This window comes from Oncorhynchus gorbuscha, linkage group LG09 (assembly GCF_021184085.1).
Source record: "Oncorhynchus gorbuscha isolate QuinsamMale2020 ecotype Even-year linkage group LG09, OgorEven_v1.0, whole genome shotgun sequence".
NCBI lineage: Eukaryota > Metazoa > Chordata > Actinopteri > Salmoniformes > Salmonidae > Oncorhynchus > Oncorhynchus gorbuscha.
In genome coordinates this window covers 36062084-36084980 of record NC_060181.1, presented here as the reverse complement: position 1 = coordinate 36084980, position 22897 = coordinate 36062084, and the positions used below count along the sequence as shown (strand labels likewise).

The following is a 22897-nucleotide window of genomic DNA, read 5'->3' as shown; positions in this document are numbered from 1 at the left end:
TGTGAGGGGAACGGCACCTCAGTACCTCCAGGCTCTGATCAGGCCCTACACCCAAATAAGGGCACTGCGTTCATCCACCTCTGGCCTGCTCGCCTCCCTACCACTGAGGAAGTACAGTTCCCGCTCAGCTCAGTCAAAACTGTTCGCTGCTCTGGCTCCCCAATGGTGGAACAAACTCCCTCATGACGCCAGGACAGCGGAGTCAATCACCACCTTCCGGAGACACCTGAAACCCCACCTCTTTAAGGAATACCTAGGATAGGATAAAGTAATCCTTCTCACCCCCTCCCCCCTTAAAGATTTAGATGCACTATTGTAAAGTGGTTGTTCCACTGGATGTCATAAGGTGAATGCACCAATTTGTAAGTCGCTCTGGATAAGAGCGTCTGCTAAATGACTTAAATGTAATGTAAATGTTAAATGTGGCTGCATCAAGTTATGGGTATGCTTGTCATCACCAAGGACTGGGAGTTTTTTTAAAGATAAAATATCTGCCAGGGAATATTAGCAGGTTGACTAAGTTCTCTGACATTATGTTCAAATGTTTAGCTCGGAGTAACATATTTCCATTCCGTCGAACCCATTTTTCTTGTGTCGAGGAAGTACATATGGCAGAGTTGGCTTCTACGTGGTGAAAGAAAAGCAGCAGCAGGCCCATCTTGTTTACACACTACGTCCAGCACGTCCATGACGAGCGACGGCGGGCCTTGCATACGGCAAACAGCAGCAATTACAGCCTCTCCTGTCTTGGCACACGGCACGTAGGCCTCGCATCTCCAGCGACAACAGATGGCCCCCTTTATTATAGCCCACTGAATCCAGGGGAGCGTTTGCCATGCTAACCGGACCAGCAATCTTTCGACCAGTGTCATGTTCAACCGTATCAGCCGTAATAAATCAGATAGAGTCAGACCCTTCGCTCCTCTGTGTGTTTTCCCGTGTGTGTGTGTGTGTGTGTGTGTGTGTGTGTGTGTGTGTGTGTGTTGTGCCATTTACCGAGGCGTCGAACCCGGAGCCACGCCTCAGTGGTTTTTCAGCCAAAGAACATGCCACGTCTGTTGCGTAGCCGCGCCGGTGTCCAGGTGCATCGTCCTGTCTGAGTGTTAGGCCTAAACACTGACCCCCCCTCAGGTGGATTCCTCTTCAGTTGTCTTTCAAATCTGGCTCAATTGGAGGGGGTGTTAGATTCAGGGTGCGTTCAGCAATGTCCGGTCAACTGTACTTCATACCCGTACTGACCGCCATGGACCATCTAAGGTGGATATCTGTCAAACCTGGATCGTTTCAAAGGGGTTGCTTGTTTTTTAAAACAGGTGTGATAGCATTTTCTGCCAAAATGAAGAGAAAAAAAAGGCGACCTAGTTTGCCAATAGGAAAAGATGGATATCTGTCAAACCTGGATCGTTTCAAAGGGGTTGCTTGTTTTTTAAAACAGGTGTGATAGCATTTTCTGCCAAAATGAAGAGAAAAAAAAAGGCGACCTAGTTTGCCAATAGGAAAAGATGTTAGATTCCCAGCTGGTGTGAAAGTAATTCTCTCCAATTCAGAGAAGTGGAACGATATCGTATCATTTTGCCCCAGCGCACAAGGCATCAGTTTATCTTCTCAGTTGATGTGACAACTCAACCAATGATCAACCTCTGTTCAAGCATATAATTTGAAATGATGACAGGTGGCGTGTTCACTCAAACTATAATCCATTCTATTGACAAACAGTCAGCGCTGACTTAAAACTGTTGTCGATAGTGGCAAATAAAACATTTCACAGTAGCATAGATAAAACTGAGCATAGCCTACTGAATGGGAATAGTTGCTTTATTTTACATGATTTAATGTGCGTGACAAAACTTCTAGGGACGCCCTTGCTTGCACAACCAATTTCTAGTTTGAAGTGAATAAAATCCAGGCAAGTTGAAAAAAGTGAATAAATGCTTGCAAATAATCTCTACAGTTCAGCAACCTAACAATGTAACAACAATTAAAGCAAACACGAGTTTGTCTGTTCAATTTGTAACCATGTCCCCAGAGTTAAAATGTAAAAGAATTCCCCCTGGGGTACAATTCACTGTAGATACTCTAAGAATGCAGAGTCCTGTCAACATATCCCAGTGTGATGTGGTAAGGCTCTGCCATATTGCTCCTGTAGAAATGAAGGAAAGGAATTGAGGTAAGGCTCTGCCATATTGCTCCTGTAGAAATGAAGGAAAGGAATTGAGGTAAGGCTCTGCCATATTGCTCCTGTAGAAACTGGTCCGTTTTTTTTTCTTCTACATCCTCGTATTTAGAAAAAGACAAGCAATTTAAAGGAATTTTGAGGTGAGGGTCAAAAATGTAGGATTTTGATTCATTGGAGTCCAAAGTTAACCTTGTATAACATTCTGGAAGTCTTGCGAGCTTACATTCAGTTAACCTACACGGATTCAGCAGTAATCAGTCTGGTAAAGGCTAGTCCAAAGTTACTCTGCTGAAGCATGCATATGTCAGTTCTCGAAGTCCTGGCTTGTAAATTATTTATGGCAATTGCAGTTAAATGTTTAGGTAAAAAGCTAATCTTTGAATTGATTTACGTGTATCTGGGAGTATTGAACATCCACACATTCAATTTAGCCTGTCAGATGCACATGCATAGACAAAGTGACAGGTTTTCGAACATATGGTTATTGTGTGTGTATTTGAGAGGGAGAGAGAGAGAGAGAGAGAGAGAGAGAGACTGTGTGCTTCTGTATGTTTGAGAGCATGTGAAAGAGAGGGAGTAAAGAGTTGTGGTCACACTGACAGTTCCACTGTGCGCCCGATGAAAATATACGACACGGGAGGGCAGGTGACAGCTCCTGTCATACCCACACGTTCCTGCACAGATGCTGCCTGTCGCCATGGAAACTATCTCCTCGGCTCAGACATGATTGCGGATCCTCCTCTCCGTCAAACTTTCATCATGGCACATCGGGAGTAGGAAAGAAAATGGAGCATCTATCCAAATACCATGACAATGCCAGTGCCTCATAATCCCTCCTCAGTGAAGGGTAAACTCACAAATCCAGCTAAAATGCGGTTTAGACGTAGTGAGCTTTACAAAGCAGCTCTGTGCTTTCATTCACACTAAATGTGTATTTCTCTCATTCCTTCTGTTTTGGATCTCTTGGTATTTTTCTTTCTTTCTCAGAGATACCCCTCACTGGCCAAGACTCCGCCTTCTCTTTCTGTCTTTACTTCTCTCACTCGTTTCTGTTTCGAACTAATTGTTTTGTAACTTTCTTTGCATCTACAAAGGGAAAGTAATATTTATGCAAGTAAGGTACTACAATTGGTTGAAATTTGAACAGGAGGATAAACAGCCAGAACTAAATAGTTTGGAATGCGATCAAAAAAATGACTTTGCATATTTCTCTGTGAGTAAGTGAAACCAAACTGTTTTCTCATTGCCCCTCGGGTTGTTCGACAAGCTGCCACATTCTGACACACTCAGTCTTCCCTTCTGGTGAGATCTATGACTCTGATCCAAATACTCTTTATCAGCATGACTGTGAAAGACGCAATGCTACCGGGGTAATTAGAAGTAATAATGGAACAGTATTACAAAAGCTCTCCCAGCTAGCACATTTAGTTTCTTGGAAGCTGTGGGAACGTATGCTTTTGGTTTCACATTGGTTGTGGGAACGAAGCCATGCATTTCCTGACCGGTAAAACTGAACATTTTTTAAAGGTTCTGGGAATAGAAGTGAAAATGTTGCCTGTTCTGGGAACTTTCATTTTTAGGTTGCAGGGAGGTTCTGAGAATGTTTTACTCTGGTTCATTGGAGATTTTCCTGGGAGGTTTTATTAACACTAACAATGGAAATTATAGGTTATTTGGAGGTTTTTGAATAACTTTCTAAAAACTTTAAATGAACATTTCATTAAGACTTTTAATAACACTGCTAGCTCATTTTGAGTTAACTTTGTTGTACCAATCACAGATAGGACACATGGAAATTAATTACCTAAACATGCAAACACATTTTTTTTATTGGGACATGGCATCAATGAGATTTGAAACTATAATCTTCTGTTCTCTTATCCATGGAATGAGTCCACTGTGCCACCAGCTAGCATTCCATTTGTTTTTTACGCATTCAAAGCTGTTCATTTTAGTATTTTCAAACAGACCACATTCAAAGGAACAAAGCACTGATTAAGATCAGGTGTGGCCAATCAGTGGGTGCCACCAACACACCTGAACACATAAAACAAGATATTATCCTCTAAGAGTTTTGTTGATGCTGAGAATGGCGTGTATATTTTTAAATAACATTCTTAGAACGTTCTCTGAACGTTAAAGTTGTGGTTTTTATGGAACGCTTTCTTAATGTTCTCAGAACAATTTGAGAACATGACCGACCCAATTATCATAGAAAAATGCAAGTTATAGATCTTTCATTCCCAATGAAAGTAAGTATAAGTTGTAGATCTGTTTTATGTGCACTCTTTCTATACTTCCCGTTCTTAAGTGTCTTTTCAGCTTCTTAACAGCTTCTACCCCCAAGCCATTAGACTCCTGAAAAGCTAATCAAATGGCTACCTGGACTATTTGCATTGAACCCCTCACCCCCCCAGTTTTACGCTGCTTCTACTCTGTTTATTATCTATACATAGTCACTTTACCTCTACCTACATGTACATTTTCTTATTTTTGTATATATATTTTTTTACTTCAGTTTATTTGAGTAAATAACACTTGTTTTTCTTAAAACTGCATTGTTGGTTAAGGGCTTTTAGTAAGCATTTCACAGTAAGGTCTACTGTTGTATTCAGCACATGTGACAAATACAATTTGATTTGATGATTTTTACTTTCGGTTTTGCACACCAGCTTCAAAACAGCTCAAAATACAATATTTGTGATTATGGAAAATATACTGCATTTCACAGCAGTTTAGATGGTACAATGATTCTCTACACAATAACTCCTTGTTTTGTCAGATAAACTGAAATTATTCAAATTTTAGCAACCAGGAAACGGCGGAGAGATTTCTGCATAGTGCATTTTTAAATAGAATCCCGAAGAAACGTTATGCTGAAGTACTGAAATTCCCCCAGAAGAACGTTGTTTCTTAATGTTCTCTGAAATATTTGAAAACATTCCCAATGTCAAATCAGTTAGAAAACATTCTGAAAAATGTTTTCCTTCTCTCATTCTCTCTCTCTATCCCCTTCTCTTGCCTTCCAGTCTAACAAACCAACACTATCCCCAGCTTTGATTTAATAAATGCTGCTGGGGGGGGTAAACAAGAAGGATGAGACAGCCACAGCACCACTAAGTAATCCCACACTGGAAGTCTCCATGCTGTTTGAATTAGGGGCGCTCTCTGCCTCCACTCCAACCCAAAGAGCCCGAGAAACCAGGCTTATATTTTTCCTTTTAAATGGGACTGCTGGCTCCGATATATATCTCTGCTTGCAAATCACTTCATCAAATGACGTTGTTACAGAGCTCCCCCCCCCCCCAACGCCTCTCCCCCAAAACCCAAACCCCTTTTACCACCAGCCTTAAATCATTCCAGAGGCCCTGGGGCTTGGACAGGCTATAACCGAAAAAATACAAGAGGAAAACACTCGGATATTGTACGGAGCCCTGGGTAATTGAAAGAATAATTCATTTTAAACGGTGTGTTCTGACCAGTTAAGAGTGGTTCCCATTGGTTTCCTAATCTTGTGAAGCGGTGGTTGTTGAAGGGAGGCAGAGGGGGCACTGATGGTCCTGTATTATTTTTGACCAACCACAAAAACTTCAGGCTCCTGGTGAGGGAGAGGGAGTGCAGTGAAGACCATGTGAGAACGGAGCATCCCTCACAATGGACTGGGGTAGAGCTGAAGAGCCAGCCATCCCGCTTCTCTCTCTCCTACCCATCACCACTCCACTCCTGCTGGGTCAGCTTAGCCTGCAAATTGATTCCCCGGTTGCTCGGTGAGACAAACGACTGTGTGACAGTCAATAAACTCAGATGGCGATCATACGGGGACGGTACCAGAAATAGCCCTACAAAACATTAGAGAACAAAAAAATCTGGATAAATGATGTTTCACAGGAAATATCTTGGTGTCAGAAATGTCCCGAGCCATTTGCCTTATAAAGTCAAAGAGGGGCCACTGGATTGACCTCTTGCTTAAGTTTGGGACTTTTAATTAGAAATGTTGTCGTACCCATGTGGGAACTGGGGGAGTGGGCTGAGGCCGGGCACAGTGCGAGGTGGTTCCTGACAGGGCAGTTATACCACCAACATTCTACCATTCAAGTTCATGTAATGTCCTCTTTCAGAAACCATGAGCCACACTATAAAAATTCCACATTTACAGCTATGCAGCAAGCCAAATAAATTGAAAGAAGCCATGTTAAAATGAATACCATCTGCTAATAATAATCAAATAGCTTATGATCAAATTGAAGAAGTCAAAAGTAAATCTATAGAAAATGATGAGTTCTGATCATTCAATGTGCTTTCATGTACCTTCTTCAGTGTGTCCTGAGGCTAAGAACACAAAGTACTGGCAACAGAAATGCATATGTCTACTAAAAGGAAACAAAGACTTTCTCCATTACAATCCAACTAGAACCAATCAAGTGTTCCCATTCACACATTGTTGGATTTTACAGCCAACTAGATACAGTTTCTTGTGGATTAATTCCAAAATAAAGAATTCAGTAGTGTGAAAAAATGCTAATGAAATGCTGTAGGTCTTAGAAGGTAAAACAAGCTCCCTCTTCCGTTCCCATTTGCCCTTTGTACATCTCCCTCTTCCGTTCCCATTTGCCCTTTGTACATCTCCCTCTTCCGTTCCCATTTGCCCTTTGTACAAGAGTTATTTTGCCTGGACATGACAGCTTTGTCTCAGGTCAACTTCACACTCAAACTGCACACCAACTGAAGGGCTCCAGAACATGTTTATTTTAATACTCTCTCTCTAGGTGGCCTCCTCCAGTATGTCTTGGACTCTCTCTTGGGGGAAGACCCAGTCTGACAACACATTTCAACATCTGAACTAGCCAATTATCGAATTAAAGCCGAATTAGAGCCACATCGAATTAAAGTTCACAGTTCTCGCAAACTTCATATTGGATATATTGATTGCTTGGTGGTGGTTCAGTTAAGGGTGCTAGCCAGTGAGCACTTATAACTGCAATATGTAACTTTTTGGGTAATCTAAACAAAATCACATAGAAATGTGAATTATAGATCTGTCATTCTCATTGAAAGCAAGTCTAAGAAGTGGTAGATTTTGTCTATGTATGCTATTTCTATGCTTCCCATTCTAAAGTTGAGTTTTTGTGTCTTTTACTTTCAGTTTTGTACACCAGCTTCAAACAGCTGAAATAACAATATTTTTTGTTATGGAAAATATATTTCACAGCGGTTTAGATGGTAGTGATTCTCTACACTATACTTGCTCACATAAAATTTAAATTAGGCAAACTATTTTAATTTTAGAAACCAGGAAATGTCAGAGCAATTTTGGCATAGTGCACCTTTAATTAGTTACATATTTGAAATAACAATGAAGCACTCAAGTACATAATAAGGTTATCTGTATGCCAAGTGGAGTTGCCTCTGCTGACGTTGGCCTTAACTTTCCATTGCTATTTGGTGGGGAGGTGCCCAACTTAGTGTGTGTGAGTGTGTGTGTGAGAGAGAGTTTTCAGGAACATGTTCTGTCAGCATTTCCTGGACGCATTTCCCTCTACTTCTCTCCTAAACTTTAGTGCCTGTGTGGCCTGGCTGCAACAAGGTGATGCCAGCAAGGTGATGCCAGCGAGGCTCCTCACACCTGCAGACAGTGCCAGACGCAGCATCTCTTAAATGGGAAGACGTGGTGAGATGTCGTTTCAGAATGTGCACACAGGGTGTTCTCCTGCTGCCATATGGATAGGACCACTGCCACACACAGAGCTAAAGCAGAGGAGTGGACTAGTTATGATTCATATGACCTAGATAGTTTGTGTGTATGCATTGATTGGTAGGCTGTGTGCCGTTTAATTTTTTTTAAATGTAGTTTTGTCTATTAATGTTCTGTATTATGTCATGTTTCATGTGGACCCCAGGATGAGTAGCTGCTGCTTTTGCAACAGCTAATGGGGATCCTAATAAAATACCATCCATAGCCCAGCAAAGCAGGGAGTACTATTCTACTTCCTTTCAACGCTATTGTACTTCAACTCTTGCCGTCTCTCTGACAGCAGGACTACGTCGTCTAACTATTTGCACTCTATCTGTAGATCTTTATTTATCTTCCACCATCCTGTTTCGTCCATTATATCTTTGACAGACCCATCACTTTGCTTGTGCACATGCTCTCTTTTTCACTCTAACTCCCTCTCCACTCTCCATTTTTTTCACCTGCCAGGATTCATTGTCCACCACAATGAAATTGGGGAGGGGACTGTGGATTTGTCTCCGTCCGTTAGTCACACGCGACATCTCTCACAGCACTGGCCCAATTTTGACCATACTTGGGTGAATGATACAGCTTGCCACAGAGATCGTTCGTGGAGGACGAGATGTTTACTGTTGCCTTGTTTTAATTCCAATTTCTCTAAAATAGTTGTTCCCTTGGTGGAATTTAAAAGTGGAGAGTGAAATTAGTTGTGTTTGTTGTCTTTGTTGTATACATTGTCATGCTGTCTGTTAAATGTGTGTTAACAGATGTCTGTTTTCTCTCCCTCACTGTGTTGTGTGTTAATTGTCGTTGTCGACAGCAAGTTGACAGCATTTTGAATACTCGATCTGCCAGGGCAATGCATTCATTCGGCTTTTGGTTACATTTTCCATCTAGGTCCATTTGTTTGACTCACTAGGTCAACAAAACATAAGCTCAAATAATATCATTCAATCTATTGGACTTAAACTGTGCATGTGCAAGTAGGCCTAATTCTGGTAATTGGGACGTCATGTGTCGACATAATTAGTAAGTTTACAGGTCAATTCAAAATAATTAAAAGAGTGGTTGGAAATGAAAACAGCATACACATGGGGGTCTTAAAATAAGGACCAACTGGGAATGACTGCTCGCTACAGCTTCATGAAATAACGGAATTAAAATACTGCCAAAAGCAATTATTCAGGCCACTTATTTTCACACATGAAACATATGGCTTTAATGCGCAGTCATAAAAATTTGACCAAATCTACTGCTAGCGGAGTTCGTGACTGATTCAGAGCTATTTTCTCATGTCTTTGGCATGAGAAAACCATGTCAACATGTACGTACGCGTCTGTATGCAATTGTGCAAACAAACCAAAAACATTTCATATCAAGATGAGAACAAGGAACAGTCACCCAGATAATGGCAGAGGGTGTCCAGAAGACTTTAGGTAGAAAGGGGATAAAGGTCAGATGGACAGAGATTAGACATGGATCTCACCTCGGGCACTCTGGCTGATGACACTGATGAGGTTATCATACTGGACCGGTCCATTCTGCTCATTGAAGACCTTGTCTGCTGTGGTGATGTTGTCCAGCTGCAGCTGCGTGTACAACCCCTCGGCCGTAAAGTAGTACGGCCGGTCGTCTTTCTTGTTGTCGCTGAACATGAGCATGGCGTGTCTGTGCCAGCCAAAATGCCGATGCAGGCGCACCCCAAACTCGCCCAGCTTCTTGTGCGTGGGGCCCGTGTTGGTGATGGACGTGTACAAGTGGAAGCCGATGGCCGCTGCCCCGGCCGTCACCATGGGAACGTCCCAGTGGGTAGTGAAGCGGCCCACGGGAGACGAAGCATAGTCACAGCCAGGGCCGATGAAGGCCCATGGGTCGTAGGAGAACTTAAAGTCCACGGCCACCAATGGCGCCACTGAGTCGGAGCAGACGCCGTCCTTGTTTTCGCTGCTGTCGTAGACTATTCGAAGGCGGTGGCCCGGTAGCAGGGTGGGGTCGTCATTGACTCGCTCCAGAGCCCTCATCAGAGCGGGTCCCACGCGAGGCCAGGCCCACGGGTATTCAGTGTTGCTCAAAGGCAGAATAGCAGCCAGTGTCACATTCTGGGGTTCCGAAAGTCCATTGAAAGGCAGCTCGAGCTGGAGTGGTTCGGTCCTGAGTAGCGGGAAAACCAGAAACAGCAGAGGAACCCCCAGTCGTCCCTGCCACCACCAGGTTCTCGTCCTCTGCATTGCTGTGTTGGACTCGGGCATCACCATCAACCACAGAGGGGCTGGCAGAAACAAACACACAGTGCATGAGGTGGCCTGTGAATAATGATTTATAACATGACACCAACCCAACTCCCAGAGGCATGTGGCCTTTATTTTGAATGATTCAGTTCAATTCTGTAGCAGGATTTTGAATAACCACTAGATAAGAGTACCAAAGTAGTGTTGAATTTATTCTATGTGAAATACCATGGAATTTGGATGGATGGCGATTGACAGAATAAGCGTTTAAAAAAGGTGGTGGTGGGGGATAAGGGAAGCATAATGGTATTAACAGGTTCTAATCTACTTATTTGGTGTGTGTGTGGATAAGACACATGATATGATAAAGTCTAGCATTTGACTGCTTTGTTAGTGAGGATGGCTAGACCTGCTACTGTATACTTAACTTTAAATAGCTTATATAGCAATTGCCTAACAGTCAGTTTCTTACTTGAGACACCAAAAAATGTAGTATAACCCCGTAGCCAACCTGTCACTAGTTACAAATATTCACTACTATGCCATTGCGTGTGTGAAGCCAAAACTAACTCAGCTGTCAGTGCGTGCTCATCTTTGCAGCCAAATAGGCTAGCTACTCGAACCGTTAATATCAGATAGCCTATTGTAGGGATCATCAATCAACTAGATTCAGACGATGTTTTCTTGAGAAGATGGTCACGGGGTTCGAACTTAATTACAAATCATTTGTAGACTGCAAATTGACCGCAAGAAGCCCAAACAGATATAAAAGTTGACAAACAAGCATTTCAAACCGTGCTTACATTTGCATAAGATCACATCTCTATTGTGCGCGCGTACTTCGGGAGAAATATCCCAAATTAAAATCACTAAGAACAGATTTGCTGGTGTTTTTACAGTCTTATGTCCCCCCTCTTCCCCACAAACAAATCTCGGGGAGCCAAATAAAATCACCAGTGTGATGGCAGTTGGGGAACCCTGGACTATTGCGTAAAACTTTCCATGATTGGCCTAAATTGAATTAAAATTACATTTTACCTTAATGTCGATGGTTATTTCTCGCCATGTTATCAGTTGATTGTCTCCCGGCTGTCCTGTCAATGGAAGATGCGAGGCTGTAAAGACATTGCGCCTCGCGCGATAAATATTTTTGTTATGCACCACTCCTACTAGAGTGCAAATCCCTGATCTCCTGACTTCAGTTTAGTTTGAACAGGAGATTTGAACTGTTGTTTTCTTTAATTGCCTACTTTAACGCAGAAACCCGTTTATTAAAAAAAGAGCTCTCTAGGTATGCCAGGAGTGTCTATGAACTAGGCTATAGGCTAAACTGCTAAATTGGCAACACTAGGCCTATAGGAAAATTCTCTAAGCTCTGGCTGGTATTTGGGATCATAAATAATACAAAAGTTAGGTGAAAATCTGCAGTAGGCGACTGAATTATTGCATAATGTATATCACTTTTGTTGTTTTGAAGAATAAAAAAAACGGCTAATTATTTCAATCTGTAGCCGCTGCTTCTTAGCCTAAATTCCAACACATGTTTTGCTGGTGCTGTGAAGAAGGCAGCGATTTTACTCGTCTATTGTTGATTCCATTAATGCTCAATGTTAAAATAGCAACTAAACATCCAAAGTTCTCGAAGCCGACCGATAAACCGAAGTGTCATTCTTAGCGTTGAGTGCGGTGGTTTCCTCTCTGCGCACATCGCCAACATTCAGCTCATACAGCAACACACGAGGATCTATCGCTCTGATGAATAAGCGCTGGGGAGCTCCGGGCACAAGGGGAACCAGTCTGTGTGCGCTGCAGTGTGATAGGCTATATTTGCTTTTGTGCACAGGGCTGGGAAGGGTGAGGCATATACCATTACATTACCATGTGTCATCAATAACAAGAGATGTGCGCCTAAGGGATGGATGGGGAGCTGTGTCATTGCAGGGACATTTATGCCAAAACATGTTGTTTGATTGTGTGGATAAGGAACGTATGCATTGTCAGTGTTCCCAAATGCATGTACTGTAATAGTTAGAATATCAGGGCTGGTGGTCTGATTTCCAGATAAATGCTTAATTTGTTGAGCTTGTTCGATGTGCACATCTGAAACCATTGTTCCTCAAACTGAGTAAGCAAGCTGAGATAGACATTTGGCAAAAAAATACACTAAGTTTAACTGTGATTGCATACGGTAATCCAGTCACTCCTATTATGACTGGGTAGCGATGTAGGTTAATGTTCGTGACTTCTGCTAAAGGAGAGCAACAATGTATTTGACAATTGCCTACTACTGACTGTCGCTAAACTAGATTTTGAAGAATTTCTGCCCATCGCACGCTCCGCTTCCTTTTCATTATAAAACATACTATTTTTGTAAAGGTCCATTAAGCTTTTATTGCCACTTAGTCCTTCTCCCCTCAATAGTCTTCACTGCACTTTAATTTAACCTTGCCCTACCTCGTGTCTTGCATCACTTGCAAGCGTGTTCTGCTCGCTTAACTTCCAGCTCAATAGAGGGAAAACAAGCGCTCGCTTGCTTCCCGGACGCCGGGAGGCGGAAGAACGTGTGTATGCAAAGTGCCAAGCGGAGGTGAAGCTTCCCGAGTCATGGCCACTCGTAAATCATCCGCGGAATGCATGATGCCTTTACTTCCAACAGAGGAGGAGTTCATTCACCATGTTCCTCTTACCCCGGCATGTGTTTTTTCTTGGCTAATGTACAACCTTCCTCCACTACTGTCCACCCACCTTACCCATTCTCTCCCCTCTCGTTCCCTCATCCTTCTGCCCAAGCCGCACTCCAAAAGGCTGCAGGATACAGTTTACAAAACAGGATGTGGCACAGTTGTGCACTCCCTTTCTCCCCTGTGCCTTTTCCTGGATATTATCACCGACCTCCGGACAGACCCCCCCACTCACACACACACACACTCTTCCGCCCCCTCCCTCTTCTCTTCCACTAGGCCCGTGCACTCAGGTTATTGGTCATCACACTGCTCTGACAATTAAACACATGCTTCCCTCTTCCCTACCCACACTATTAACTGGTGGAAGACAGAATACCTCCGGATAAAATGGCATGAGATCAGTAGTCTCTTATGTAGCTATCTTACACATGAACATACAGATATAAGACTAGAAAACCTCCACAATTCCTTCATGTGGTGTTTTGCTTTCCTCCAGCTCTTGATGACTCTTTCCCTGCACTCCCACTTTTATTTTCTGCCCAGCGAGTTGCATGTGATGACGCCTAACCTCTCTGTGTCCTTTTCCCCTTCTTTCTGGTCTCTGTCCCTTTGAACCTGCTGAATCACACTGTTCTAAAGCTGCTAATGGTCTCACTGAGTAAAATAGAGAGCCGAACATCGCTGTGGTGACAGATATTGAAGTGTGTGTGTGTGTGGACGTGCACACACATTTGCGGGTCTGTGTGGGAGTGGGAGAGTGCCTTGATCTTACTACAGAAAATTAGTTACCACTTGCCTCCATGGTTCTGACATGATGCAGCTTCACTAATGATGGTTTGCATCACCGTGTGTGTTCGCCTGTGAGTGTGTGAGTAAGCTACAGTCTAGTAAAAAGCATCAACCCCCCCCCCCAAAAGAAAATGTTTTGTACAGAGTAATCTGTATTAAAACATTTTAAAAGTTGGACACTATGCCCCCAACAATTGGATAATCCTAACCAATGTCACTTATTGGTAGTAATATAAACTACATGACCAAAAGTATGTGGACAGCTGCCCGTCAAACATCTCAATCCAAAATCATGGTCATTAATATGGAGTTGGTCCCCCCTTTGCTGCTATAACAGCCTCCACTCTTTTGGGAAGGCTTTCCACTACATGTTGGAACATTGCTGTGGGGACTTGTTTTCATTCAGCCACAAGAACATTAGTGAGGCCAGGCACTGATGTTGAGTGATTACGCCTGGCTCACAGTCTGTGCCCCAATTCATCCAAAAGGTGTTCCGCAGGTAGTATAACTTTTTACATTTCAATATACATTTCATTATATTTCATTATAGCACAACGGTTTGATTTGTCTAATCTTAGCAATTTCTTCTCAGCTAGCTACATAGCCGTCTTTGTATCAAAGATAATTGCGTAATTATCGTATTTCGCCGTCCTAACGTAGTCTTCACTAGCCAGCTAGCTAACGTCCACTGATTAGCTGCGCTGGGAAAACTATTACACTCAACTGAACGACTTGATTAGTGTAGTGTTAGCTAGCTACATAGCTGTCTTTGCTGTCTTCGTATCTTCGTTCCAAGATAATTGTGTTGTTTAGGTTTAGAGTGTGTAGTCTTAGAGTGATTATCTTTTTTTACCGAGGTTAGCTAGCCAGCTATTTGTCGTCCTTAACGTAGGAGACTCTGCTAGCTAGCCAACAGCTAGCCAACGCTAGCCAACGTCTTCTGAATAGAACTCAACAACCCGGTCGCATTCACAGGTAGTATCACATTTTCATTTCATTTCATTACAGTACAACGGTTTGATTTGTTTGATCGTAGATAGCTACTTAGCTAGCTACATAGCCGTCTTTGTATCAAAGATAATTGTGTAGTCTAGAGCGATTTTCTAGGTTAGCTAGCCAGCTATTGTCGTTCTTTTAACGCAACGTAACGTAAACAACACTACTAGCTAGCCAGCTAGCCCCCGAATAGCAGCACTGTAGAAACTATTACACTCAACGGAACGACTTGATTAGTGTAGTGTCAACAACGCACCCACTGCCAGCTAGCCTACTTCAGCAGTACTGTATCATTTTAATCATTTTAGTCAATAAGATTCTTGCTACGTAGCTTAACTTTCTGAACATTCGAGACGTGTAGTCCACTTGTCATTCCAATCTCCTTTGCATTAGCGTAGCCTCTTCTGTAGCCTGTCAACTATGTGTCTGTTTATCCCTGTTCTCTCCTCTCTGCACAGACCATACAAACGCTCCACACCGCGTGGCCGCGGCCACCCTAATCTGGTGGTCCCAGCGCGCACGACCCACGTGGAGTTCCAGGTCTCCGGTAGCCTCTGGAACTGCCAATCTGCGGTCAACAAGGCAGAGTTCATCTCAGCCTATGCCTCCCTCCAGTCCCTCGACTTCTTGGCACTGACGGAAACATGGATCACCACAGACAACACTGCTACTCCTACTGCTCTCTCTTCGTCCGCCCACGTGTTCTCGCACACCCCGAGAGCTTCTGGTCAGCGGGGTGGTGGCACCGGGATCCTCATCTCTCCCAAGTGGTCATTCTCTCTTTCTCCCCTTACCCATCTGTCTATCGCCTCCTTTGAATTCCATGCTGTCACAGTTACCAGCCCTTTCAAGCTTAACATCCTTATCATTTATCGCCCTCCAGGTTCCCTCGGAGAGTTCATCAATGAGCTTGATGCCTTGATAAGCTCCTTTCCTGAGGACGGCTCACCTCTCACAGTTCTGGGCACTTTAACCTCCCCACGAATCTACCTCTTGACTCATTCCTCTCTGCCTCCTTCTTTCCACTTTAACCTCCTCCTCTTTTGACCTCACCCTCTCACCTTGACCTCCCCCTACTCACAAGGCAGGCAATACGCTCGACATCATCTTTACTAGATGCTGTTCTTCCACTAACCTCATTGCAACTCCCCTCCAAGTCTCCGACCACTACCTTGTATCCTTTTCCCTCTCGCTCTCATCCAACACCTCCCACACTGCCCCTACTCGGATGGTATCGCGCCGTCCCAACCTCCGCTCTCTCTCCCCCGCTACTCTCTCCTCTTCCATCCTATCATCTCTTCCCTCCGCTCAAACCTTCTCCAACCTATCTCCTGATTCTGCCTCCTCAACCCTCCTCTCCTCCCTCTCTGCATCCTTTGACTCTCTATGTCCCCTATCCTCCAGGCCGGCTCGGTCCTCCCCTCCCGCTCCGTGGCTCGATGACTCATTGCGAGCTCACAGAACAGGCCTCCGGGCAGCCGAGCGGAAATGGAGGAAAACTCGCCTCCCTGCGGACCTGGCATCCTTTCACTCCCTCCTCTCTACATTTTCCTCCTCTGTCTCTGCTGCTAAAGCCACTTTCTACCACGCTAAATTCCAAGCATCTGCCTCTAACCCTAGGAAGCTCTTTGCCACCTTCTCCTCCCTCCTGAATCCTCCTCCCCCTCCCCCTCCTCCCTCTCTGCAGACGACTTCGTCAACCATTTTGAAAAGAAGGTCGACGACATCCGATCCTCGTTTGCTAAGTCAAACGACACCGCTGGTTCTGCTCACACTGCCCTACCCTGTGCTCTGACCTCTTTCTCCCCTCTCTCTCCAGATGAAATCTCGCGTCTTGTGACGGCCGGCCGCCCAACAACCTGCCCGCTTGACCCTATCCCCTCCCCTCTTCTCCAGACCATTTCCGGAGACCTTCTCCCTTACCTCACCTCGCTCATCAACTCATCACTGACCGCTGGCTACGTCCCTTCCGTCTTCAAGAGAGCGAGAGTTGCACCCCTTCTGAAAAAAACCTACACTCGATCCCTCCGATGTCAACAATTACAGACCAGTATCCCTTCTTTCTTTTCTCTCCAAAACTCTTGAACGTGCCGTCCTTGGCCAGCTCTCCCGCTATCTCTCTCTGAATGACCTTCTTGATCCAAATCAGTCAGGTTTCAAGACTAGTCATTCAACTGAGACTGCTCTCCTCTGTATCACGGAGGCGCTCCGCACTGCTAAAGCTAACTCTCTCTCCTCTGCTCTCATCCTTCTAGATCTATTGGCTGCCTTCGATACTGTGAACCATCAGATCCTCCTCTCCACCCTCTCCGAGTTGGGCATCTCCGGCGCGGCCCACGCTTGGATTGCGTCCTACCTGACAGGTCGCTCCTACCAGGTGGCGTGGCGAGAATCTGTCTCCTCACCACGCGCTCTCACCACTGGTGTCCCCCAGGGCTCTGTTCTAGGCCCTCTCCTATTCTCGCTATACACCAAGTCACTTGGCTCTGTCATAACCTCACATGGTCTCTCCTATCATTGCTATGCAGACGACACACAACTAATCTTCTCCTTTCCCCCTTCTGATGACCAGGTGGCGAATCGCATCTCTGCATGTCTGGCAGACATATCAGTGTGGATGACGGATCACCACCTCAAGCTGAACCTCGGCAAGACGGAGCTGCTCTTCCTCCCGGGAAGGACTGCCCGTTCCATGATCTCGCCATCACGGTTGACAACTCCATTGTGTCCTCCTCCCAGAGCGCTAAGAACCTTGGTGTGATCCTGGACAACACCCTGTCGTTCTCAACCAACATCAAGGCGGTGGCCCGTTCCTGTAGGTTCATGCTCTACAACATCCGCAGAGTACGACCCTGCCTCACACAGGAAGCGGCGCAGGTCCTAATCCAGGCACTTGTCATCTCCCGTCTGGATTACTGCAACTCGCTGTTGGCTGGGCTCCCTGCCTGTGCCATTAAACCCCTTCAACTCATCCAGAACGCCGCAGCCCGTCTGATGTTCAACCTTCCCAAGTTCTCTCACGTCACCCCGCTCCTCCGTTCTCTCCACTGGCTTCCAGTTGAAGCTTGCATCCGCTACAAGACCATGGTGCTTGCCTACGGAGCTGTGAGGGGAACGGCACCTCAGTACCTCCAGGCTCTGATCAGGCCCTACACCCAAACAAGGGCACTGCGTTCATCCACCTCTGGCCTGCTCGCCTCCCTACCACTGAGGAAGTACAGCTCCCGCTCAGCCCAGTCAAAACTGTTCGCTGCTCTGGCCCCCCAATGGTGGAACAAACTCCCTCACGACGCCAGGACAGCGGAGTCAATCACCACCTTCCGGAGACACCTGAAACCCCACCTCTTTAAGGAATACCTAGGATAGGATAAGTATTCCCCCCTTTAAGATTTAGATGCACTATTGTAAAGTGACTGTTCCACTGGATGTCATAAGGTGAATGCACCAATTTGTAAGTCGCTCTGGATAAGAGCGTCTGCTAAATGATTTAAATGTAAATGTAAATGTTAAATGTTACGGTCAGGGCCCTGCAGGCCAGTCAAGTTCCTCCACACCAATCTCGACAAACCATTTCTGTGTGGACCTCGCTTTTTGCATGCGGGCATTGTCCGGAAATGGGCCTTCCCCAAACTGTTGCCACAAAGTTGGAAGCACAGAATCGTCTAGAATGTCATTGTATGCTGTTAAGATTTCCCTTCACTGGAACTAAGGGGTCTAGCCCGAACCATGAAAAACATCCCCAGTCGAACATTCCTCCTCCACCAAACTTTACAGTTAGAACTGTGCATTGGGGCAGGTAGCGTTCTTCTGGCATCCGCCAAATCCAGATTTGTCCATCAATCCAGAGAATGCGTTTCCAATGCTCCAGAGTCCAAGCTTTACGCCACTCCAGCCAATGCTTGGCATTGCACATGGTGATTTTAGGCTTGTGTGCAGCTGCTTAGCCATGGAAACCCATTTCATGAAGCTCCCGACGAACAGTTCTTGTGCTGACTTTGCTTCGAGAGGCAATTTGGCACTCAGTAATTATTTAACTAGGCAAGTCAGTTAAGAACAAATTCTTATTTACAATGACGGGGCTGGGATTTAAAATAAAAATATAGCACAAATCACACAAGACATGAGACACCGCAACACTACATAAAGAGAGACCTAAGACAACAACATAGCATGGCAGCAACACACGACAACACAGCATGGTAGCAACACGACATGGCAGCAGCACAACGTGGTAGCAGCACAAAACATGGTACAAACATTATTGGGCACAGACAACAGCACAAAGGCAAGAATGTAGAGACAACAATACATCATGCAAAGCAGCCACAACAGTCCGTAAGAGTGTTCATGACTGAGTCTTGAATGAAGCGATTGAGATAAAACTGTCCAGTTTGAGTGTTTTTGCAGCTTGTTCCAGTCACTAGCTCCAGTGAACTAAAGAGGAGTGACCCAGACATGTGTGTGCTCTGGGGACCTTTAACAGAATGTGACTGGCAGAACGGGTGTTGTATGTGGAGGATGAGGGCTGCAGTAGATATCTCAGATAGGGGGGAGTGAGGCCTAACAGGGTTTTATAAATAAGCATCAACCAGTGGGTCTTGCGGCAGGTATACAGAGATGACCAGAGGAGCATAGAGTGCAGTGATGTGTCCTATTAGGAGCATTGGTGGCAAATCTGATGGCCGAATGGTAAAGAACATCTAGCCGCTCGAGAGCACCCTTACCTGCCAATCTATAAATTGCATCTCCATAATAGCATGGGTAGGATGGTCATCTGAATCAGGGTTAGTTTGGCAGCTGGGGTGAAAGAGGAGTGTTTACAATAGAGGAAACCAAGTCTAGATTTAACCTTAGCCTGCAGCTTTGATATGTGCTGAGAGAAGGACAGTGTACCATCTAGCCATAATCCCAAGTACTTGTATGAGCTGACTACCTCAAGCTCTAAACCGTCAGAGGTAGTAATAACACCTGTGGGAAGAGGGGCATTCTTCTTACCAAACCACATAACCTTTGTTTTGAAGGTGTTCAGAAAAAGGTTAAGGGCAGAGAAACCTTGTTGGATACTAAGAAAGCTTTGTTGTAGAGCGTTTAATACAAAATCCAGGGAGGGGCTAACTGAGTATAAGACTGTATCTGCATATAAATGGCTGAGAGAGCTTTATACTGCCTGAGTTATGTTGTTGATGTAAATTGAGAATAGCGTGGGGCCTAGGATCGAGCCTTGGCATACTCCCTTGGTGACAGGCAGTGGCTGAAACAGCAGATGTTCTGACTTTATATACTGCACTCAGAGGTAGTTAGCAAACCAGGCCAAAGAACCCTCAGAGACATTAATAGTCCTTAGCCGGCCCACAAGAATGGAATGGTCGACCGTATCAAATGCTTTGGCCAAGGCAATAAAAATAGCATCACAACATTGCTTAGAATCAAGAGCAATTGTGACATCATTTATGACCTTTGGGATTGCAGTGACACATCCATAACCTGAGCAGAAACCAGATTGCATACTAGGGACAATACTATAGACATCAAGAAAGCAAGTCACTTGATGTGAGTGTTGCAACCAAGGACAGACAATTTATACTCGCTACGCGCTTTAGCACTCGGTGGTCCCGTTCTATGAGCTTGTGTGGCCTACCACTTCGTGGCTGAGCCGCTGTTGCTCCTGGACGTTTCCACTTCACAATAACAGCTCTTACATTTGACCGTGGCAGCTCTAGCAGGGCAGAAATTTGACGTACTGGCTTGTTTGAAAGGTGGCATCCTATTATTATTATATTATATTATTATTATGACGGTGCCACGATGAAAGTCAGTAAGGCCATTTCACAGCCAATGTTTGTCTATGGGAATTGCGTGGTTGTCAGTAGTTTTATTTTGATGTATACGTTTGCCATTTTGATGGTATAGTTGAGATTAATGTATTCACATTTTGAAAAAAAACACATTTACTGTTTTGGAAAAGGCCACAGAGTTCTGTCTTGTGAACTCGGTTTTGAAAATCGTCAACATTGTTCCAAATTGTTTTTGTATGTGATTGAGAGAAGCTGTAATAGATACATCACATAAATGGGAAAAAAAGAGGAGTCCCCACAAAACCTATACAGAGAAGTGTGGGGACTAGCCTACGGCCTTAAGTAATGCTAGGGAATGTACCACACACTCACACAGGTTTCCCTTGGAAACCATCTTGGCGTTAGCTGAAAATGGAAGTTGACATAAACCACACCTCTTTTTTGGTAAATACCATATGTAGCAGGACCTTTCACATTCCCATACATTAAACACCCCCACCCAATTGAGCCAGTGCAAGAAAATAACAACAAATGAGGTAAAAATCACTGTTATCGTCGCAAATAGTCACTGGGCAGAGGCTGATGTAAACCAACAAAAAAAACTACAAATAAACGAATGCAAGTCCCGTGTAGATAAACATATTGCATAGACCTGCAGTGTATATGTCGTACACTGGCTCAGGATGCAAAAAGCCAGTTACAGCAGCTACAGACTTTTTTACAGACCCTTTGCCCTCAGAGGAGGCCGTAGCCCGCGGGAGGCTCGTTAGAAGGCATCACAGCTGACAAGCTCAACTGAATGACTCATTTCTCATTACAGTTCGCCCATGAGAGGGAGTGCAGGAAACCGCCATGCCCCGTATGGGGGGTTTGTTGTTGTGCAGCTGCCAACCATGGGTAATCACAGCGGTGCAAGTTCCTGGTAGCAGCTGGAATTGAATTGAGTTTAAGAGAGGGCAGCCAATTGCACAAGGCTCTGATCACTTTCCAGAGGGCACGGAGACAAGTGTGGACAAGAAACAGCGAGGCAAGACGACAAGTCGAGGATTGATAGATAGATAGCGAGGCCGCCACAGTCGAGCTGCTACTGCATGAGTGAGACAACTGAGTCACAGTTGAAACAACCCCCCCACTAGGCACAAACTGGTTGAATCAATGTTGTTTCCCAGGTTTTCTAACCTTCCTTTCAGAACATTACAGCACAATCTTATTCCATTGTCAATTCAGTTCAGCATACTTTGTTACCATACGTATAATTTCAATTTTCTTTACTTTTAAAAGCCATGGTAGTTCAAATTATGATATCTTTTTTTTAAATCACTCATACATACCAAACCAACAGAAAACAAAAGGAGCACAGGAAGTGATGCAGCCCAGGAAGCACACGTCCATTTTCTCAATATCTATATTTCAGCTTAACCAAACTCCATTAGCCATGGCTCTCACCAAACAAAGCCATAACACACTCTGGCCATACCTGGGCTCCAACATGCCTCCGGACTGCATTCACTTCCTATGGGCATCTACCTGGCACACACAAACTGGGGGGTTTAAATACAGATGCATTAATCAACCAATAAAAATACTGATTTCATAAACATGCAAATGAATCACACCTGTGACAATATAATCAAAGCATTATTCGTTAGACCATTACTTAAACACTTATTAGTATGCATGCCCAGTTAAAGGATGCAACCAATCAAAGACACAGTTAATTGGTTACCCTTTAATCAGTTTAGGAAAACATCAAAAACACCAGACATGGTTTTGATTTAACCTACTTTAAAAAAAGAAAAATCTTCAGCATTAAATTCCTAATTGGTCAAAATGAAAACTTTCGTACTGTGCACAGTAGGTGCTCAGTGCTGTAGTTTGGTGATCTTTGAAAGCAGCAGGTATTCATTCTTAAAGTCATTACTTAATGTATCGAGTTTGTATACCAATTCTGGGGTCAATTTGATGAAATATTTTCACAATATTTTACATTGTTCGTCTGCATAATTAAAATCTAACATTCATTTGCATGAGACAAAGTCTAGTTGATCATTAGTTAGTGCTCTAGTCTCCTATGGTGCCAATGACATCTATAGTGCCACCAACTCGTCTGGTGCAGCCATCTAAGGTTGCAGTGACTTAATATTCACACAGCTTCTAAGGAAATGTCATGAAGTTTACATACCAAATTTTATGGCCCCATGTCCATCTGTTCAGTTCTTATAGCCCTGATGTGACATGGTGCCATCTAGTGGTGTTGCATTGCCGACGTTGAATGCAAAAATGAATAATTCTTAAATTGATTAGAGGCTAATTCATTGAGTCTGTATTCCAAATCTGGAGTCAATCTGATGTGTGGTTCATGAGGAGAAGATTTGTAAAGTATTTTTAGCAGTAGCATATGTGCTAAAGTGCATCTATAGGAATGCAGCAACAATTTTTTCTTAAAACCAATCAAGACTGAGTGAATCTGATGTTTGGTTCATAAGAAGATGATTGAG

The 22897-nt window shown here is 44.2% G+C and overlaps 1 protein-coding gene across 3 annotated transcripts in view; it reads right to left on the bottom strand.

Moving 5' to 3' along the window:
• LOC124043472 (atrial natriuretic peptide receptor 1-like) overlaps positions 1–13019 on the bottom strand; it is a 131099-nt gene extending 118080 nt beyond the window's left edge. Inside the window, exons 1-3 of one of the 3 annotated variants that reach the window (XM_046362100.1) lie at positions 11786–11937; positions 11174–11229; positions 9394–10176 (exon numbers count right to left, since the gene is read on the bottom strand). In XM_046362100.1, coding sequence (XP_046218056.1) covers positions 9394–10162 — 769 coding nt within the window. In that variant the 5' untranslated portion in view covers positions 10163–10176; positions 11174–11229; positions 11786–11937. Of the gene's footprint in view, positions 1–9393; positions 10177–11173; positions 11944–12885 lie in introns of those variants that run through there. The other 2 variants (XM_046362098.1, XM_046362099.1) reach the window with 2 other exon arrangements.
• Between the last annotated feature and the right edge of the window lie 9878 nt (positions 13020–22897).